Consider the following 22,324-nt stretch of genomic DNA (forward strand, 5'->3'; position numbering starts at 1 on the left):
GTAGGGACAAAGGAGAATTAATATTTTTTTGTTTTATTAATAGAAAAATTATTAATGATGCATGAGTTTATGTACATTAGGTCTCTTCTCTAACATTCTCAGGCCCCCCCTTCCCCTAGGCACCAAGACGAAAAATGAGGAGTCTTCCTAAGACTTAAACAATTATTCTTAGGGGAAGACTGTTAAAGTTAAGAGATGTCAATTTTTTGAGCAAAATAAAAATAATGATGATGGCCAGACCTTTGTTTAACCTTATGTTAAACAAAAGGCTACTCTGAATATGTTTCAGAATATTTGTAGTCATGAACCTAAAGGTGTGTAAGTTTTAATACTGAGAGGTGTTAGCAACATCTTGAGGCTACTTATGAGTGCAGTCTCTTCTCTGTCCTTTCAATATTTGACCTTGAACTGATTTGTAATCCTCTGAGTAAAAATCAGCCATGTAACTGGAGGAGCAGGACATCCATACTTGGAAGTGGTGGAGTGTCTTGGAGCTGGGAGGGTATTCGGTGTTATTAGCTCTATAGTTATAAATAATATTTCTTCCTCTTATTCTGCTATTGTAGTTGGGTAGCTTTCAGTGGACTAGTAGATGCAAAGGAATAATGGTATCATCTCAGCTATTTCTTAGCTGTGTTCCCTTCAAGCCAGAGCTGATTATCTGCCTCCATTTCTGGTGAGTTGGCTGCCATGAACAGCTCATACCACTCATCAGCTCTTTGCTTCTTAGGTTTTGGTCTTTGCCACTAGGTCGAGAAACAGTGGACCAAGGCCATCCCAGAATCACTTCAGTCTGCAAAAAGGGAGGAGGGCACAATTGTATTTGGCCACAATTGTAAGTAGCAGGATGCCAGCCTATTCAATTTCAAATACCAAGCGGTTTGACGGTAGGAATAATCAACAGTGTTGAGTATCTTTGCAAAATGGTGTGTAACGTTCTAATAACAGCATCCTTTAGTTCTTTAATTTCTTAAAGAATTTACAACCACAAGATTTTACCCTGAGACACTGAGTAAATGGAGAGCCTGGAGGGAATGCTACATTGTCATCCTTCATAAATTTAATTGAAATGTTTAATGTAACCCCAGTGAAAACAGACTAAACAAGTAAGGATAACCAATAAACTTTTGAAAGAATAATAACGAAGAAAATTGCACCACTAGAAATATTAAAACTTGTCTTAAAGCTAGAATAATTATAACCAGGGCATGATGAAAGTACAGAAAATAGGATAGTGAATAGACCATAATTTGGAATCAGAAGCTGGCAGGTACAAGCTGTCCAATGGCTTTATACTCCCACCTCGGTCAGTCATTGGATGTGGATGTTATGGGAGAGGCACGATCTGGGTCCGGACAGCTCTCTGAAACCGAGGCAGTCCCCAAAGGGCCTGGCACCTGAACTCTGTCTGCGGGTGACGCTCTTGCAGCTGGAGCAACCAGAATTTCCTTGAAGGGACATTTGAGGGGCTGTATCTTTCCATAGGAATACCCAAATTCATTGTTTGTCTTTATCCTACACTTACAGTATATTTTATTTATTTATTTATTTATTTATTTATTTATTTAATTACAGCTGTCATGCCTTGTGCCTTTGTGGTGGGTAAGGATCAGAGTACTCAAAAGTAACCTCTCTAAGTCTTTGATCAAGTTCTTATTCTTCCCCATCAGTGGGTTGTTGCTGAGTGGTGTGGACTTAATGGTGGTCTTAAGAAGAGCCAGGGTTTAGGGAGGGGGGGAAGGTGGAAATGAAAGCTGTATTATGGGTATCTCCTTGTGTTCCAGGTGCTTTGATACATCCTAAAATTAGAGGATGTTTGTTCGTCGTTCGTCTGCTTTGGCTTCTGCTGGCAGGGTCAGCTGAGGGCTGGTGGTTATGGGGAAGGAGGAGATGCCTAGATTTATTTCCTCAGTTCCCTAAAGAAGCCAGTTACCTCCCATCTCAGCTTTTTGGAACACTCATCAGAATTCTCTCCTAATTGCCTGGACCCAGAGAGTGAAGTATGTCCTGTCCTGTTCTTCTGTACATGGTCTCACTCAACTTGGTGATGGTACTCGGAATTCGTGAAGCCCATCTATGGACCAGGTCAAGAGCATGCATATCTCCTAATTCTGGGAAATGAAATGTGAGGGGAGTTTGCTGGACTCTCTGGGGGAAGTTTTCCTCACTCTATAAAAGGGAAATATAATAGGTTGTCCTATTTCTGCCATTGCACATTGCCATCTGTATGGGATACTTGGAAGGGCAGTGGCCCTCATGAAACCAGGATGGGGAGCCAGCCTAACGGAATAAGAGAGGAGGGAGGAAAGACCCTGGATCCTTTGTGATACTGTTGAACAACTGAATAAAATAGACCCAAGCTCTTGTCATCACAAAGCTTGATTCTGGTGGAGGCAGATAACAAACGCGCATGTGTTATTAAGAAGATGGTTAAGTGCCATGGAATGAAATAAAGCCGGGGCTGGGGGGTGGGGGCAAGGCATGCATGCTATGGAGGAGTAGAAAGCTTCCCTGAGGAGGTAACATTTGCGTTAAGACCCAACAGAAACAAGGGATACGGAAGAGCATTGCAGGCGGAGGGAATAGTAAGTGCAAAAGCCCTGAATGTGTTTGGGGGTTATTCTGAGTTTAAAGAATTGCTCAAGGGGCATCTGGGTGGCTCAGTTGTTAAGCATTGGACTCTTGATTTGGGCTTGGGTCATGCTCTCAAGGGTCCTGGGGTTGAGCCCTGCAAAGGGCTCTGCTTTCAGCGGGGAGTCCGCTTATCCCTCTTCCTCTCCTCTTTCCCCACACCCCCCCATAACGTGTGCACATGCTCCCTCTCTCTCAAATAAATAAAATCTTAAAAAAAGAGAGAGAGAATGCTCAGGGCCTGTGTGGCTAGAGCCCGGGACAGTGAGAAGAGTAGGGAGGTGGAGGTCAGTTCAGAGCGCTGTTAGGCCATTGCCACAGACTGTGACTCTTACCAAAGCCAGCTGGAGCTCTGAGAGTGTGTGAGGGGCTTGGGGAGGTGATCAGACAGTCCTACATCGCAGAAGCAGCAGCTCGTGCTGGAGGCAGTGGCAAAAAGGTAGAAAAGCAGTGTTAACTGAACTAGGACATGATTCAGGGCAATCCAGGAGCAAGTTCAAAATTGGATTTATTTTGAAGAGCTTGCATCAGTAGCCATTTTGCTTATCCAAATGTGAGTACAAAGAGAAGCTTACTTGGGGGTTCTTATTAAATAAAATGACATTCTTTCCAAAAGGGCCTCTGAATATGTTTAGCAGCCTATCTATACAAGACTCTACATTATAAGTACCTCCACCAAATCCTTTGAGATTTAAAAGAGTAAATCTGATTCAGGAGTTGTGAGGTGGCTTTTATTACTAGAGAGAATTTTCTTAAATGTCAATCTATAGCACTTGTGTGGAAGCATACTTTGTTTATCTCAAAATATATAGATAAATTTATCTCATTTCATTCCTGAATGAAGTTTTACATTTAATAAAAGGTATCCTTCAGCCTTTTGATTTGGGTCTTTTTTTCCTTGAGAATCCGTGGCTCTAATAAGGGCAGTGTTCTCTACTTACTGGTGGTAAATCCTGGGAAGCATTTATAGTAAGACCTGTTGGATGAGCTATTGTGAAGTGACAGCCTAGTCTGTGGCTCCCCATTACATGAACACATACAGTAACTCATTTATTATGGAATTGTAGGTGTGTCTTTCTAAGATTTTATTTATCTGAGAGAGCGTGAGTGTAAGAGAGGAGAGAAGGAAGAGGGCGGGACGGGGAGGGAGAGGGAGAAGCAGACTCCCCGCTGAGTGGGGAGCCTGATGTAGGGCCTGATCTTTGGATGCTGGGATCGTGACCTGAGCCAAAGGCACATGGAGTCTCCTAGGCACCCCAACACCAGATACGGAATTTTCTAGGTTACATATTCTCCTCTCCAGTTAATTCATGGATTCCTACCTCAGGTCAGTTCTTCTCACTAAGACTAAGAACCAGAACTCTTGTGAACCAGCTCGGTTGTAGGCAGAACTCCTTTTAGATCAAGAACGGTAGCGTCCGATATGGAGTAACATTCCATACTCTGAGATGAGCCAACATCGACTTTGAATGAAGAAAAATTTATTTTTTGGAAGCAGGATTTTTAAATTAATTCTTTTGAATTCTCATCAAGTTGCAAAGAGTAAACATTTTTAGCCACCTGAACTGCACTAGGTGAAGTAAGTGTGGGGTTAGTGGAGGAGAGAGGAGACTTAACATTTATGGAGTGCCTTCTGTATACCACCAGATAATATTTGAGCCTTGGATCATGGGTTGGGTAGCATTACTTTCATTTTCATTTTCAGAGGATGCTGAGGCTCTTGGAGGATATGTGACTATTACTCAGTTATTTAGCAAATAGATATGAAAATAAAATTGGTACCCGTGACTGGAAGACCTCACAGTTCATGCCCTCTCAAATGCGCTCACGAAAGAGAGTGAAAGTAACATTTGACATTACATCAATAAGTTGGTTTCTTTAGAGTCCCGTTTCTCAATGTGTGATTTCTATTAGCTCTGTGTGTACTTCCGTCGTCCTGAGCACAGCAGAACAATGAGGTCTGTCTTCTGTCACTTTGTAGCTCTGTTCATTGTGCATTTTTTGTGGGTGTTTTTAATGTGGTGACCATTAACTATTAACCAAGGCCTTAAATTCCATGATGATCATATTCATTTTCTTTCCATTTTAATAAGATGGATTTTTATTTATCACTGTTTAAAACATTTTGCAACATAAACACTTCTGTCTGAAATTATGAAGTATCACTTTGTAATTAAAAGTCACAAAATCAGTGATATTTAAAGAGTATATAACATTATGGTATGAAACATGTTTTATTATTTGTACCTAAGGGCCTAAAAAGGAGTCATTATTGATTTATAGAAGGAGAACTTATTAAGGAACATTCAGCCAGCTCCAAAACAACATTGGAGTTTTTATTGCGGGATTATTGTGTTGACTCTGTATCATCTCTTAGATGGTCTCATAATTGCTTAACATGATTCTGGTGTAAATTTCATATCAGACTGGGACGGGGGGAAGAGTTTGAATAGGAGGTGTCATAAAATGCTTTAATCTTAATTGCCATGTTATAATTTTCCTTCTCTCTATGTTTTTTTCTCTAGGAGAAAAATTCAAGGTGGAAACAAGAACCGTTGCTGTTGACTTCGCATCAGAAGATATTTATGATAAAATTAAAACAAGCTTGGCAGGTCTTAAAATTGGTGTTTTAGGTTTGTATCTTTGCCACATTTATAGCTTCATCTTGCACTTTCTTATTTCACTTTTACTATGACTGTATGTTTTCTTTTTAGATCTTAGGTATCCAGTCAGTAAAATGAGTAGTGAGAAGAAAATTGTCTTTTTATTACAATTGATTGTGAGATGACTTTATATACATTTGGGTCTTTGTTTTTAGTTGTGTTTTAATGACTTTTTACAGTTTTGGTTATTTTCTCTGTCTGCTTTATTTTCTGTCTCTCATTCTCTTTTGTATAGATGTATGTATTTTTAAAGATTTATTTATTTGAGAGACAGAGAGAGGAAGAGCGTGTGCATGCATGTGTAGGAGAGGGGCCGAGGTAGAGGGAGAGAATCTCAAGCAGAACTTCTCACAGAGCTCAGAGCACGATGGAGGGCTCGGTCCTGGGACCCTGAGATCATGACCTGAGCCAAAATCAAGAGCCGGCTGCTTAACTGACTGTGTCACCCAAGTGCCCCTCTTTTGTGTATATTTAGATATGGTTATAACATAATAATTCTTTAAGGTGGGTGATGCTGACCCTTTTTGATAGTTGAAGAAATGAAGGCTAAGGGAAGTGTTTCTCAGCTTTCTGTTTGTTAACTACCCTCCTCTTATCGAAGGAGGCTTTTTCAACATTATTTTCCCCTCATCTTCCCTCTCATGAAATTTTTATTTTTAAGATTTTATTTATTTATTTGACACAGAGAGAGAGAGATCACAAGTAGGCAGAGAGGCAGGCAGGGGGGTGGTGTGTGAAGCAGGCTCCCCGCCGAGCAGAGAGTCTGACTCGGGGCTTGATCCCAGGACCCTGGGTTCAAGACCTGAGCCGAAGAGAGAGGCCTTAACCACTGAGCCACCCATGCGCCCCCCCTCATGAAATTTTAACACCACAGGTACACTGTATGTCTTCTTTCTGTACTATATGTATCTCTGTGCTTTGACAGACAAAGCATAAGATCTCACACTGCCCACCCCTGAACCAGTTTTAGTACTTTCGCAATGAGCTCACCAAAGCTGTGAACACGTGGCCGAGAGACTTGTCTAAGGTCTCATGAGAACTGAGTGATACAGTTGGGGATTCTCTTTGTTTTTCCTAAGTCTGCTACTCCCTTTTGTTACACCTCAGCCATGTTTCTCTTTCTTTCATTATGAAAAACCAGTGCTTTTGCTGAGGTGGGACAAGTGTTGGAAATTATTATGGAAAAGATTCACCAGATTTTAAGGGGAAATGGGGGCTTTGGAAAGTTACCCACCATTTTTTGAGTCCTTTCCAGAAAGAAACAGCATCTAGTTTGGAAAAAAGTTGCTTCTTCGCTAAATCTCTTTATCCCATTGGCTAAATTGGTGTTAACCTGGTAATTTGCCATCGTTTTCTTTTGAGGGATAATCAAAGGAGGAAAATAAAGAGAAAATATTTTTTTTTAAGTTTCCTAACATTTCTTTACCTCCCTTCTTCATTCTATAAAAGAATGGTCTTTTATGTAATTTCTGCCTAAGGCAAGAAAAGAAACGAGTTAAATGCACATAGCCTACTTCCGTAACCTTGGACCTGCAGTTCCTCCTGACTTTGACACACTATCTGCTTCCGCTCCTGCCTGGTCTGTTTCACATAGCCCCATGCCCTTCCTACCCACCCTGCTACTTTCCCGCTTCTGGGAGAGCCCGTGGCAAAAGGTGAATGGAGACACGGGTTTGATTTTTGCCTCTGTATCTACATATTCTTCTCAAAATACATGTATTCCTGGACTCTTTTACAAGTTCCTCTTCTTTAGCCTAGTTCTAGCGAGGCTAGAGTAACATCTATAAAGCTCTTGACTTCTTAAAATTGCCTCATCAGTAGCAGCTGTAAGTCCATCCTCACCCCTTTCAAACTAGTCATGTGATGACTGGACTCGGGGATGAAGGCTGGCTTATGCATGGAGGTAGATTGCGGATCCCTAAGGAGAAGAAACGAGACTTACCTTGAACTTGTAATCTTGGAGAATGATTTTCTTTCAGAAATAGCTCATGATTGTTATAAGCTTTGCGTAACTTTTAGCTTCTTTTCACTGGGTAACTTTGAAACTGCGGATACCCTGGGACTATGACATTGAAGATGGAAAATGTCAGGCATCTTTTTCCCAGAGGGCTGGAGGATTATAAAAGGCATTCTTCAGCTGGTCTTTTCCCGACTCAACGTGTAGAAAGTTTAGATCGTGTAGAAAGTAGAGATCTGTCAAGGATGAGAGTACGGGGCACATGGTTCCCAAGCACTTTTTCCCCACTTCTAGAATCCTAGGACTCGTATCAGCACATCCGCGCTGCATTGAGACTTGAAGACTGATGTTTTCCAGCCCTCATATACAAGTGGAACCATTGTTTTGTAATTCAGCTCCTTAGTAAATTGTAACCTGGGGCTAGCAGTTTGTACCCTCTTTACTCACTCATTCATTCATTCACTCATCCATTTGTGAAAAAACTAGAGACACAGCAATGAACAGGAAGGTGCCTGACCTCATGTAGTATGATGTCTAATAGGAAAGACAGCACTTCTGAGAAGGGCAGGGCAGGGTGTAATAAGAATGTAAAGGAAAGAGGGGATTGATGTGGGGTAAGTGATGGTGACCTGGCCCAGTCACTGGGGTAGGAGAAAGGAGGAGTCCAGAAGTATTTAGGAAGTAAATGAAGTAGAATTTCACAAGAGATTGTGGGATGAAGGAGAAGAGAGAAGTCATGGGCAACTTTGAGGTTTCTGACTTGAGAACCTAGTTAATGGGGCCATTTTCTAAAATGGGGACTCCTGGGACAATATTTTTTGGAATGAGGATCATTTAAATTTGGGGTTCCTCCACAATGTCCGAGTGGGATTGTTAAGTTGGTAGTGGGTGTATGGATCTAGGTTTTATTTATGTATTATAGGGATCTCTCTCTCTCTTTTTTAAGTTCATTTAGTTTTAATTATCTCTGCAGCCACTGTGGGGCTCAGACTCACAACCCTAAGGGCAAGAGTCACATGCTCTATCAACTGAGCCAGCTAGGTGCCCTGGATCTAGGTATTAGTAGAGCTTTTAATAGGAGAGAGAGTTTGGAGAGTATCATTGAAGCATTGAGACTGGAGATCATCCAAGGGGAATATAGAGAAAACTGAGGACAGAGCTCTTTTAGTTCCCTTCCTTGTCATCAAAGGCTGCCTAGAATACATAGCATGAAGGAGGGATAGTTTTTGCACAAGTTCAACACTGTCTGATTGAAATATAGAAGTACAACATGAGCCACGTGTGTAATTTGAACTTCTAGTAGCCACGTTTTTCAAAATAAATAATAACAGATAATTTTAATAATGTATTTTATTTTAACCTGCTGTATCTAAAATATCACTTTAGCATGTAATCCATATAAAATTATTATTATTTTTAAATTTGCATTATAGAGGTCCTGGAAGGAGAAGCATATAAACATTTATTAAAATACTTTGCATTCATTTTCTCATACTAAGTCTTCTAATCTCATGTGTATTGTACGCTGACAGCATATCTCAATTCAGATTGGCCACATTTTAAGTGTTTAGTAGCCATATGTGCCCAGTGAGGGACATCTTTGCTCTAGGTCACATGGGCTGTCTTCTCATTCTCAATTTGTGTAGGAGAACCTTAATTTCTACATTTTTCTTATGCTTTAACCTGGTTTTCGGCCAGGAGCAGTTTTGCACTGTCTGGTCATGTCCAGAGACATTTCTAGCTGTCACTAATTGAGGGAGGAGGTGGGAGAAATTTTGTTGGCCCCGAGTGGGTAAAGATCAGGGGTGCTGTTAAACACCCTGCAATGTATGGGGCAGACCCCACCCCCCAGCAAAGCCTCAGCCTGAAATCTCAATAGTGCTGAAGTTGAGAGACCCTGCATTCAAGTTTTACGATAATCAAACTGTTCTGATTGAATACTGATCAATCTCTCTCTCTCTCTCTCTCTCTCTCTCACACACACACACACACACACACACACACCTTTGTTTTAAATTTCTGTTTGGTGACAAATCAATAATAAAAATAATTGTAGGGAGGCCTGGGTGGCTCAGTTGTTAAGTGTCTGCCTTCGGCTTGGGTCCTGATCCCAAGGCCCTGGGATCGAACCCTACGTTGAGCTCTCTGCTCAGTCGAGAGCCTGTTTCTCCCGCTCCCTCTGCTGCTCCCCATGCTTGTGCTCGCTCTCTCTCTCTCTCACTGTCTCTTTCTCCACATCAAATAAATAAATAAATAAATAAATAAAATCTTTTAAAAAAAATTGTATCTAATGTTTATATGATCCTTTTGAGACTGTAGTTCTGTTTTCACATACATTGCCTTATTAACTGGCTGTATGCTTCCTTCTCTTCCTACTCTACCACAACTGTCTTCTTACTCATAAGGGTACATAATTATTGACAATTATTAGCAGATACACTTATATTGCATCATAATTTTAATTTGTTAAGGTTTTTGAGGGATCTATTAAAGACACCTTAAAGGTAAATATAAACACATTAATGAGCTTCGTTTTATCACCAGGCCATATTTGAATTCTAATCTTACAGTTCCTTCTCTATTCTGGACTTAACACTATAGAACTCGTCTGGGAGGGTGTGTCTAATATCTTTTTCTTAGGATTCCCTGGGTATATAGCTCCTCCTCCTTCTCCTCCCCAGCCAGATCCCACATCCCTCCATCTCTGTCTCGTAAGGGGGAAATAATATTTCCATTTAATGCCAGTTTCACTTTTCTAACATTTTCTAAAATAGTAAACACGTAGATTGATTCCTAGTAAGACCTTGCAATCTATATGAAGGCATAGGAAGGTTTTTTTTTCTACTGAGTATTAATGAAACCAGTAATGATAACAGGAAAACTAGGTCACCAAGCCGTACTCTATTTGAATAACATTAACCACCGAAGTATATAGTCAGTGCTTAATAAAATGAGTATTGTCAGAATTACAAAGGAAAATCCTAAAGCCCTTTGTCATGAAAGAAACATCAAGTTTTCAGTAAAATAAGTGGAGAGAAAATGGCTATGCACTGTCTGAATTTATACAGAAAGGTCACAGGAACTTGATAAGACCATAAATGCTAAAGGTGGAGAAGTTGGATTCTTGACTCTGTTAGTAAAATAAGTAAGCATCTGCTGTCTTCTTTCAGGCAAATGCCAAGAAACAGATTTGAGAAAGCTTAGAAAACTTGAACTATTTAGAGAAAATGACATCAATACTGCTTTGAGTAAGCAAACAATAGGTTAACAAAATGCGATTGCTATAATGTTGACTTGATTCCTCCGGAGAGAGTCTCCTGGGTGCTCCAAATGCGTTTGGAGGACTTCGCACAATACATTGCAGGAGGCGTAGTTTACCAAGGCCAAAAGAGTAGCCTTGGATTTGAAGTATGCCACAAACAGTACTTTGTCAAGTTCCACTAGTATGACTTTTTTAACCTTTAAAAAGTGACATTCTTTATTCTAGAAGAAAAATAAAAAGGTCCTCTTGGAAAAAATAGTTATTTAGTTTGTGATTCATTAAAAAAAAAATCAATTATTGCTTTATTCAAACTCTTCCTGCATCCTAGACCCAGATTTTCCACGGGGAATGGATAAAGCATACTGTCATGCTTGTGTCTGTTGCAAAATCAAGAGGATCCGTTGATACGGGCTGATGTGATGCTGGGCTGCCTTTACCGTATTCAGAACTGTCTGTTACCTAGTGACTTTTTTCTATCCGAACACAGTGCCATAATTTTATTAAGAGGCATCATTTTTTAAAAAGATTTTATTTATTTGAGAGAGAGATAAGTAGGGAGCATGGCAGGGTGGGGGGTAGGGCAGAGGAAGAGGGACAAGCCACCTCCCCGCTGAGCAGGGAGCTGGACATGGGGCTCCATCCCAAGGACCCCAGGATCATGACCTGAGCCCAAGGCAGACATTTAACTGACTAAGCCACCCAGGTGCCCAAAGAGGCATCATTTTAATAGTATAGTATTAACAAAAGTTTAGACATAGTATAGATAATAACAATAGTATAGATAATAAAATAGTATAGATCTAACATAGTATAGATAATAAGAGTCAGTTCATTGTAAAAAAATGATTGATTGTAAAAGCTGGACTAGAACTTACTATTCTCTTTCTTCCCATACCCTTTGTAATTGAATACTTGCTCCACTTACATATTGGATAGATTATTTTTTTTTATTAGTGTCCTTCCTTTTTCTTTGGCTAAATGCAATTTTTTTTTTTTTTTAACATTTAGAATACAGAGATCTCTTCCTTATAGTTCAGTCCCCAGCATATCAAAGGAAGAGGTGTAGGTGTAGGCTGAGGAGACAGAGCCAAGGAGGTGGAGGAACTGGGTTGAGGAAGACTCTCCTGGGCTCTCTGGGAAGGAAGGAAATTGTTAGGAGTGATGCAGCTTCCTGGTCCCAGCTGATGAAGGAAGTTACAGGTAGAAGAGTCTTGCTTCTTCAGCGGACTTAGAAATTTATAAAGCTGCTTGTTACCTCCTTGCTTTCTTAAGGAAATTTACTAATTAGAAATTAGCTCACATGGTCACCTGGTTGGGTGGCTCAGTCCACTGAGGGTCTGACTCTTGATTTTGGCTCAGGTCATGATCCTCAGGATTATGAGATCAAGTCCCAGAGTCTGCTTAAGATTCTCTCTCTCTCTTTAGCTCTGCCCCACAACCCCCACTCCCGGCTCTCACATGCTTTCTCTCTCTCTTTAAAAAAAAAAGAAAGCTTTATGTTTGCTTTTTAAATGTCTCTGGAGCAGGCTCCTGGGTGTTTCATTTGGTTAAATGTCTCCCTTCGGCTCAGGTCATGATCCTGGGGTCCTGGGATTGAGCCCTGCATTGGGCACCCTGCTCAGCAAGGAGTCTGCTTCTCTCTCTCCCTCTGATCCTCCCCCGTGCTTGTGCTCTCACTCTCTGTCTCTCAAATGAATAGATAAAATATCTTAAAAAAAAAAAAAAAAGATAAACTGTCTCAGAAAGGGCCAGTGACATCTTCATTTACATCTTACTGGGATTATTACATTCGGTTTATTACTGGTTTACTTGCTGAATCAGTCCTGTGGAGGAAATGACTATTGTAGTTGGTAAAGATGTGGAAAAATCATTTTGAAATGGAAAAGGAGAGACTTGCAGAGGAAACTGTCATGGTAAGGTGGTGGTCAGTGGGGTGCAGAGAAAGGGAGAAAGAATAGAAGGACAAAATAAAGTTAGTTGAGAGAGCACCAAAGATAAATTTTATGTGTTTAGAAATACGACCCACCTTTCCTCCTACCACTGCACCCATATAGCTCAGGTATAAAATGGCTCAGGCTCAATGTTAGGTGAGGTCTGCAGGAAAGGCTCGCAGGAGTGTGATGGGATGATAGTTTGCAGACAGGGTGGAACTTCTTATACCAGGATATGATTCTTGTGCCCTCTAGGGGTTTAAGACACATCTGAAACATCCGTTTTGTAATGCAATCAAAAATTTTGTCCCTAACCACCTAGAGTTAGTATGGATTCCACAAGTTCAAGGGCACAGTCCCCAATAAGAGTTCCCCTACCTACTTCAGACACCTACAGCAAGTTCAGCAGTCCCTAGGCCACCTGTACTTCTGATCAGCTGGCTACCAATTTGGGGGTTCCCATGGCTCCTTCAGGTTTGATAATTTGCTAGAACATCTTCTAGAACTTGGGAAAGCACTATACTCACAGTTTAACTATGAGGGATAGGAATTAATATTAGCTAAATATAGAGACACACAGGACAAATTCTGAAAGAGTTCTGAACTCTGTGCTTGGTAGAGTTAGGATACATCACCCTCGCTGCACACTGATTGATGTTCACCAACCAAGAAACTCAAAAGAGTTTTTATTGGGGTTTCAATATGTAGACATGATTAATTGAATCACTGACTCTGTGATTGAACTTAGTTTCCAGTTCCCCTCCCTTTTCACAGGTTGGTCTGGCTCAAAGCCTTAATCTTCTATTCACACAGTTGGTCTTTTGGGTGACCAAACCCCATCTTGATTCATCTCGTTAACATAAACTCAAGTGTGGTCCAGAGGCCCACTATGAATAACAAAGAAACCCCTGTCATCCTGGAAATTGCAAGGGTTTAGAATCACCCCAGGGATCCAAGACAAATACTTCACACCTTTTTTGTTTCCTATTTGTCAATGGATTCCTGTGCCAGTTCATTGAACAAGTAAAATTCCAGAGATACAATAGTAAATAAAGCTGATACTATTTGTTTTCATGGAAGACAGCTTCTGAAGAAGCATTTGGGAATGTTTTGCATATACTGAAAGACTGTTACTGAGGAAGTGGAGTGTCAGAGATGGTTTCTGGAAAGTATCATTTAAGTGGAGGCCTACTGGCTGATCAGCTCTGGGAGAAGAGATGTGGGAAGGGTTCCCAGGCAGAAGAAAAGCCTGAAGGCGAATGTGCTTGGCTGGTTGGAGGAACTGATGGAAGACCTGTAAATCTAGAGTGTGGACCATAAAAGGGGACAGTGGCCAGTCAGGAGACTGAGCAGGGCCAGATCATGAGAGGCTTAGAAAATCAGCTTATAAGTGCGGGCTTAATGGAAGGACAGTGTAGATACTGCCTACTTGTGCCTACTTCTAGCATCATACTAGAATTTTAGAGAGATTATTCTGACTTCCAAGTGGAAGTTGGCAAGAATTAATAAAAGGAGATCAATGAGCTTCTTTTAGCAACGAAACATAGATGATGGTGGTAACTTCAGGATGTGGGCAATGGGAATAGTTAGAAGTAGATTGACTGCAGAGATGTTTAGGAAATAAAAACAGGACCAATGTCTACCGGGATGAGGGAGGGTCCTCATCAGTGCTTTTGTCTGATAGGAGTGACCAATAATGTTAGTAACAGTAGCCTCTGCTTGTTTTTCCCGTCATTATTGCCAACATCCTCAAGTACTTTTATATGTCAGCCTCCATGCTAATGAATCTCGTGCAATCCTCAACAATACCGTAAGGTAGGCGTCTCTGTTTTTGTGCCCATTTTATGGACAAGAAACAGACTTAGGGAGGTTAAAAACATTGTCCAGGATTTGCAAGTAGTAATTAGCTACTTGCAGGATCTGACTTGAACAACTGTATGCTGTTTGCCAAAGACAAGAAATCCTGGATCAGGAGCAAATTCCCTAAAGAATATGATGATTTCATTTTGGGATATGTTAAACTTGAGAGAGCGGTGGAAAAATCCAAGTGGAGATTCAAGTAGACCTTTGGATCTCTGGTGATTGCACACTCCTTCATGTTGAATGAGATTGAAGCCTGGTGTCACCAATCATGGTAAGTGGAATTGATACATGGATTTTATTTTTTTAATTTTTTTTTAGACTAGGAGACTCAAACGGAACATTGTAAGGCTAAGCATAGTGCCTTCTAGTTCCGTTAGTAGATGTGTTGGATGAAATTGGATTTCTAGAGTGAGATTAAGGCATAGAGTTCAAATGTATCTCCTTTCACTAGAAAAGCACTAATGGTACTAATTAAGACAGAACCTTTGATTTAAAACCGGGTAATTAGCTGTGATCTCAGAAATGCAAATAGAACCATAATTAAAGAAATTGATGAATGTTCCTCCTGTTCACTAAGATTTAACTACCAAACTGTCATTCTTCTTTCCTCCTCTCTTCCAAGTTTATGGATGGCAGATCTTACCTAGTTTTGTAATGAGGATCACATAGCAATTTATAATTAAGCAGTGGAAACGAAATGTTCTGTTGTGTTGCTTTCTACTCAGTCTTAACTTTTCAATTTCTGATTAAAGGCACTGCAAATTTAAAGCCTTGTAAACTCTCTTTTATTTAGAAATTGCTACTCACAAGTGTATGAAAACTGTAAAGTTTGCAAAATGTTTTACATGGTGTTCCAAATATCATCTGTCAGAGTATGAACATGTGCTAGCTACAGCAATATGTTAAGTAAGGCAAAGAAGGAACACTTTGCAAACTCTCTCTAGGCTGTCAGGCTAGATCCACTTGAAAGAAAGGAGAGAGGAACAACTGGTCTACCCTTAATCAGTACGAGCAGTTGCTCTGGCTAAACTGTGGCCCGGAGCGGGCTTTCTGTCTCTGCACTGTGCCACTGCTCACATCTGATGAAAGCAGGGACCTTGCCAGTCCTGCTGCATCCCAGCATCTAGGATAGTGTCGGCTACAGAGTAGGTCAATAACCACCTGTTGAAGAAATGACCACACAAAAATAACAACTCTCCTTCCTCCATTTACTGACATACTGATATGTTCCGGGCATGGATTAAAGATTTGATACATAGCATCTCATTTGCTTAAATTATTAGCCCTATTTTATATATAAGGACATTAAGAAAACTGAGGCTCATTGAGATAAATCACTTGCCTCTTGCAGGAGCTGGTTGTAGGAGAGTCAGGACTGAAACCCGGGTCTGTTGGACTCCAAGATCCAGAACTTGTTAGTTTCAAAAGCTTATGACAGGGACACCTGGGTGGCTCAGTGGGTTAAACATCTGCCTTCGGCTCAGGTCATGATCTCAGGATCCTGTGATCAAGCCCCGCATCTGGCTCTCTGCTCAACAGGGAGCCTGCTTCCTCCTCTCTCTTTCTGCCTGCCTTTCTGCCTACTTGTGATCTCTCCCTCTCTCTCTGTCAAATAAATAAGTAAAATCTTAAAAAAAAAAAAAAGAGTTTATGACAGGAGAGGTTCCCCCTTACTTTTAGCATATATACTATTCCTGAAGTCTACATGTAAAAAATTCAGTCTGTTTTGAAATATAACAACATAGTGCATTTTTCCCCCTAAACCATTTTATTAATGAACTGTAATAGGTTTTCCATTTCTCTAGTCTTTAGTTTGAGTGCTAGAACTGGGTTAGTATATATCACTATAAATGTGACGAAATTATCTTAACATTTGTATTTTGATATGATGAGCCGGAAATTCAGAATACTATGCATTATTTGTCATGTATTGGGAAGCCCAACTATTAAGTGATGTACTTTTAAAGATTTTATTTATTTATTTGACAGACAGAGATCACAAGTAGGCAGAGAGGCAGGCACAGAGAGAGGAGGAAGCAGGCTCCCTGCTGAGCAGAGAGCCCCAATGCAGGGCCTGATCCCAGGACCCTGGGATCATGACCTGAGCCGAAGGCAGAGGGTTTAACCCACTGAGCCACCCAGGCGCCCCAAGTGATGTACTTTTATGCCACCTTAATTTCTTAAGCCTCTGGTTAATCTGGAAAAAGCAGGTTAGAGGTGTTCTGTGGTGTGGTTGTTGCTTGCATCGGTTAGTATTGTGTTCAAGTGGATTTTTATTTTTTAGTAATTTATTGTTTGCCCTTCCCTCATGCCCAACCCAAACACCAAATATCTGATTTTCTAATGACATCATTGTCTCAAAAACAGCTGGTTTTGGTAAAGGGTTCTAAGTTCAATAAGGTCAGAAACAGCAGCAAGTGAATTTAGAAGAAACAAATCTTGTGAATGTTCTTTTTTTTTTAATATTTTATTTATTTATTTGACAGAGATCACAAGTAGGCAGAGAGGCGGGCAGAGAGAGAGGAAGGGAAGCAGGCTCCCTGCTGAGCAGAGAGCCAGTGTGGGACCCTGGGATGATGACCTGACCCGAAGGCAGATGCTTAACCCACTGGGCCACCCAGGTGCCCTGTGAATGTTCTTTTTAAGTAGGAGATGTGGAAATGGTTTTTAGCAGTAGTACGATACAGAATATTTATATAACATTTCAGAATTATTCTGGATTTTGAGTCTTTAGAATACAGTACTTTATCAGTGTTGGTGTTTTCAAAAGTTCTGCATGGAGGTTTAGGGGGAGGCTGTGGAGGGCACTGCTGAGCTCAGTGCACTTGACAGTTCTTCCCAGTGAGGGCCCCTCTGTTAGGATTGTTGCTTTGCCCGCCGCCTCCTTCTTTTTCCACATACCTTGTCCTTATTCTTGGTCTGTCGTGACCTCTGCACTGTTTGCTTCATCTCTTCTGTTGGACTGTTCTTATCTTAGAACTCCAATGAGAAACTGATGGGAAACATTTTATATCTGCTCATGATCCTGTAGTCATTGTTGGAGTCCTGGTTGGAATTCCGAGATTAATGGGCATCCTTTGTTTTCGGAAAGACTCGGTGTCTTTCACATAAGTGAAAGGTTTTTGCGGGTCACCAAATAAAAAATTTTAAATCTGTCTCTGGTGTCTTACTTGAAGAATTAAAAAAATAAAATAAAAAATCCTCACTACTAAATAGATAGTTAATGCCAATTTAAATGGGTGCCATTTAGAAGGGATCTTCAACCATCTAAATATTGTTGGAACAACTTGTGACATTATTTGGTTTGGTGAATTCTATAATGAATCTTGTAATATATAAAGATGCATTGCATGCACCCATTCTTAAGGAGACTACATTCTAATGGAAATATTTCCATCCTTCGCTCCCACCCAAAGCCTGTTTTCTTCCTTTTCCAGTTCCCTGAAAGCTTTCTGTCTGCCATTTGGTTATTGCTGCCACCTTATGTCTCAAAATAAAATTGCAATGGGATTGGCTTTTTCAAAAGATTTGCACTAGCAAGCAATTTATGGAAATAGCTACTTGAGAGCAACAGTTGTTTTTTTCTGCACTCTGAAGTGAATGGCCAAGGGTGGAGAGATTCTAGGTAGTGTATATTTCACAAGCAAAAGGTGCAACTAGCAAAACAGGAAGGGATTTAAGGAGCCTTCTCCCTAGCATAGGACAAATTGCCTGTGTGACCTTGGCATGCACTTCTCCCTCATAAAACTGGGCTTAATGCTCTCAAAGATCTATTCCAGCTTTAATGTTTTGGGTTTTTTTCTTCTTTCTGTGTGTAGTTTTGGATATAATAACATAGCCCTTATACATGATTCTGTTTATTTCTTTGGGCTAAAGTCCTCAGTGTTGAATGTGTTTTCCTTCAAAGAACTATGTTTAAGATTTTTTTTTTCTTTTTGACAGACAGAGATCACACGCAGGCAGAGAGGCAGGCAGAGAGAAGGGGGCGGGAAGCAGGCTCCCCGCCGAGCAGAGAGTCTGATGCGGGGTGTTCCCAGGACCCTAAGGTCACAACCCAAGCAGAAGGCAGAGGCTTAACCCACTGAGCCACCCAGGAGCCCCTAGAACTTAGTTAAATAGATGTTTGCATTTTCATTGTGCAAGTAGGTAGTTTTGATAGCTCTCCAGATCCGTTGTCAGTACAGCCTTAATCAGAGTGACATTTCCCTGCTTGCTTTGTTTTAGTGGGCTCTCTTGGCCCAACTTTGTACTTGCAGTGCATGTTAAGATGACAAAGTCAATTGTGCTGGTTATAAAGTTCCCAGATTAAAAAAAAAAAAAAATCCAAGTCTGGATTTTAAAAGACTTATGATTACACTCTCCAGTTTTCTTCTGCATTTCAAAACAGAGTGTTAATATTTCCATTGGCTAGAAAGAAATCTGAAGACAAAATTTTCTAGATCCAGGAGAGGGAAGGCAGATGGGGTTGGCTACAGATGATGGAATTTTTCTTCAGTCCTGAAGAATATTACAATTTGGCAAAGCATCTCCTGGAGGAGTCTGTTATTTTAAACTGACTTTGTAACAAGTATTTTGTTTATTTGTAACATTTTAACAAATACTTTAGGTGTTTCTCTTAGTCACTCTGAGTTATTCATCCTTTATAATTCTGTCGATGGGTAAAGCGAAGTCAAGGGACCATAATGCCTCACCTTTAACTAATTTAGCCTTAGTTGTCAAAAGGTCTTTTATGGAATCCATTCCTTGAACTTCTGTTGGGTAGAGAACCTGCTGAATAAAATAAAAATGGATTTGGACCTGCAGTTATCAATTATGTTTAGATATAATCCCTGCTCAAAGGGGCACGAATCATAATTAAGTACAGTTTGCTTTGCCATTGTCCTTTGTTTTCAGATTTTCAAATAAGCTTCAGTGATGTTGTTCAGTCCATCATGACCAGGTTAGGTTGTGCAAGTAAAATCCTGAGACTCACAGCCTCAAGTGACTGGCTTACTGCTAAGTAGAGAACTCTTGCTGAGTTTTTCGAACTACCAGTTTTGTTAGTCTATTGAAAAAGTTAGTGTTACTATTGTCAGGTTTATTTGGCACAGCTCCTTCTAAATTTTGCAAACTGATCATAGTTTCACTTTCTTTTTGTTACTGAAATCTTTCTTTTCTAAAACTTTAGTTTTATTAAACATCACTACCAGATTTCTGTTTATTATCCGATTATTACTTTTTCTTTTTTTCCCTGAACTAAGTACTGGGTGAAGACATGGCGGCTTTAATGTAGTGGAAAGAACCTAGCCTCTGAAGTCAAATTTCGAAGTCCTAGTCTTCTTTATTCTATGACCTTTGGCAAGTTATTTAACTGCTGTGAACTTTGGTTTCCTGCTATGTAGAAGGGAGATTATAATAGGAACTACCCAATAGGATTGTTATGGTGAGTCAATGTAGATAAGGTTATCCATTTCATTATTAGAAATTCCAGGATATTTTATGTATTTTCTTGATTCCTGCAAACGGATCCTTATTTTGAGTTTGTCTTTCTGGGACTATGGAAAACCATAGATTATCTGAGTATTAATCATATCTCTAAATAAATTTAGATAAACAAAGTATATAAATTTTTTCTTGGCTTCTCGATTGTCTTGTAGTTCCAGCCTTAGGGGAGGTGGCTGAGGAGGGAAAATACAGAAAGACTAAAACATAGTGTTTCAGGGTTTATGATCTGGTGGGGATGGATGCTTCATTGGAGACATTTAGCCTTGCCCACTCTCTTGGCCTCCATGACAAAGCCTTCCCTCACTTCCTCAATAAGGTCAGACTCCCGTGGCACTCTGTATTTTGCAATGAAATAATTGTTTAATTCTTTTTCTTCAGTGCCTTTCTCTTCCTATGACATAGTATATTCCATGATACCAACAAACTGCCTTTTTTCCCCTGGTGTTTCTTAGTTCCTAGTGCATGTCTTGTACACAGGTGTATGGCAAATATTTCTTGAATGATTAAACAAGCTTTTTGTTAGAGATGAAGGAACTGAGATGCCTCTCAGATATGACTTATCCCAAGTCACAGGCTTGGGATGTCTGAATGAGAAAATGTTTGTAACCTCATTAGTATAATGCCAGGTTTGATAATAACTCATTGTATTATTCTTATTTATATTTTTTATGATATCAATATAGCTTTGCTTTAAGTATCAGGATTCTAAACACCAATTTAGATATCATAAATCTGATGACATATAACAGAACTCGGATGTCTGGTCCCCTATGCTGTAGTGCTCTTCGCTCTTTCTACTACATTATGAAAATGTGTGTCTAGGGGCGCCTGGGGGGCTCAGTGGGTTGAGCCGCTGCCTTCGGCTCAGGTCATGATCTCAGGGTCCTGGGATCGAGTCCCACATCGGGCTCTTTGCTCAGCAGGGAGCCTGCTTCCTCCTTTCTCTCTCTCTGCCTGCTCTCTGTCTACTTGTGATCTCTCTCTGTCAAATAAATACATAAAATCTTTAAAAAAAAAAAAAGAAAGAAAATGTGTGTCTAGAGGGGAGATAAACAATACTTACAGGTAACTTACAATAATACATACAAACAATACTTACAGATAAACAATACTCACAGAACAGAATGTACACACACTCCAAGGGGTTATGGAAATTGAAGCAAATAAAAAGTCCCTTTGTCAGGGGATGGATGGAAGGTACAGGAAGGCTTAATGAAGGAGAAGACATTTGAACTAGACATACACTGATAGATTTCAGATGAAAAGGTGTGGGAAAGTTCACTCCAGCCATACACAGTGTTTCATGCCTCTGTATGTGTCATTTTAGTCTTGATATTATTAATCTCATTATTTTAATCTGTAAAATAAAGTGTATGTCAGCCAGCTAACGATCTTGTTTAATTTCAGTGAACAATGTGGGAATGTCATATGAGTATCCTGAATACTTTTTGGATGTTCCTGACTTGGACAACGTAAGTCTGTTTCTGTATAGTACGATAACAAAAAGAATGCATGCGAGAATTGGCAAGGCAGTGTGGTATAATGATTCACACTGTGAGCGCCGGAGTCCAGCTGCCCGAGGTTCACATTCTGGCTCTTCTGCTTGTTCCCGGAGTTTACCCTGGGTATGATCCCAACCATGCTTAGGGTCCATTTCCATATCTATGAAGGAGGCAACTTCATAGGGATGTTAGAAGGACTGAATGAGAAAATGTTTGTAACCTCATTAGTATAATGCCAGGTTTGATAATAACTCATTGTATTATTCTTATTTATATTTTTTATGATATCAATATAGCTTTGCTTTAAGTATCAGGATTCTAAACACCAATTTAGATATCATAAATCTGATGACATATAACAATATGGTTGATTCAAGTAAACCTACCAAAATGAAAGCTGTATTCTTGAGGCATGCATAGTTCTTTATAAAAATTAGAAAAGCAAGTCATTGAAAGAATATGTGAATTTTAAAAAACTGTTGAGGATCTCAGATTCAATAATTTTTCCTTTTGATATTAGCAGAAGGAAAATAGCATATTTATTTTAGATTTAGTATCTTGTGCTTCCAGATTTTCCTTACTAAATCTACCTTGAATTTTGCTTATTAACATGAGTTGCTGCTTTTGGTAGAAAAGTACTATAACACCAAAAGTAAATAAAATTTGCTTTTCTACCCCAACCCCTGTCATTTTCCAGTTCTCTATCTGGGGAAACATTCAGTGGTTCTCTAGATCACTTGCATATACATATAAAATATGGTTATTTTACATGATGATATGTGTATAAAATTATCAATATTTTCTTTTTTCAGACCATCAAGAAACTGATAAGTATTAATGTTCTTTCTGTTTGTAAGGTAAGTAGCTTCTTTATAAATACGTCTTCCTTTTTTGGTTTTGTTCTGTTTAAAAACACATGACCAGTTCGTGCACTTCAGCCAGCTTCTGTTTCCATATGAGTATGTATTCTAGAAGAAGGTGGTTATTTCCTTTTGTCTTTGGGAAGTAGAGAGAACTGAAAACCAAATAAG

The 22,324-nt window shown here is 39.8% G+C and overlaps 1 protein-coding gene across 1 annotated transcript in view; it reads left to right on the forward strand.

Annotated features, from left to right (window-relative positions):
• Positions 1-22,324, forward strand: part of HSD17B12 (hydroxysteroid 17-beta dehydrogenase 12) — a 160,655-nt gene that overhangs the window by 95,604 nt on the left and 42,727 nt on the right. The window contains exons 4-6 of the mRNA XM_032360519.1: positions 5,157-5,264; positions 21,199-21,263; positions 22,106-22,150. Coding sequence (XP_032216410.1) covers positions 5,157-5,264; positions 21,199-21,263; positions 22,106-22,150 — 218 coding nt within the window. The remainder of the gene's footprint in view (positions 1-5,156; positions 5,265-21,198; positions 21,264-22,105; positions 22,151-22,324) is intronic.

This window comes from Mustela erminea, chromosome 9 (genome assembly GCF_009829155.1).
Source record: "Mustela erminea isolate mMusErm1 chromosome 9, mMusErm1.Pri, whole genome shotgun sequence".
NCBI classification, from domain to species: Eukaryota; Metazoa; Chordata; class Mammalia; order Carnivora; family Mustelidae; genus Mustela; species Mustela erminea.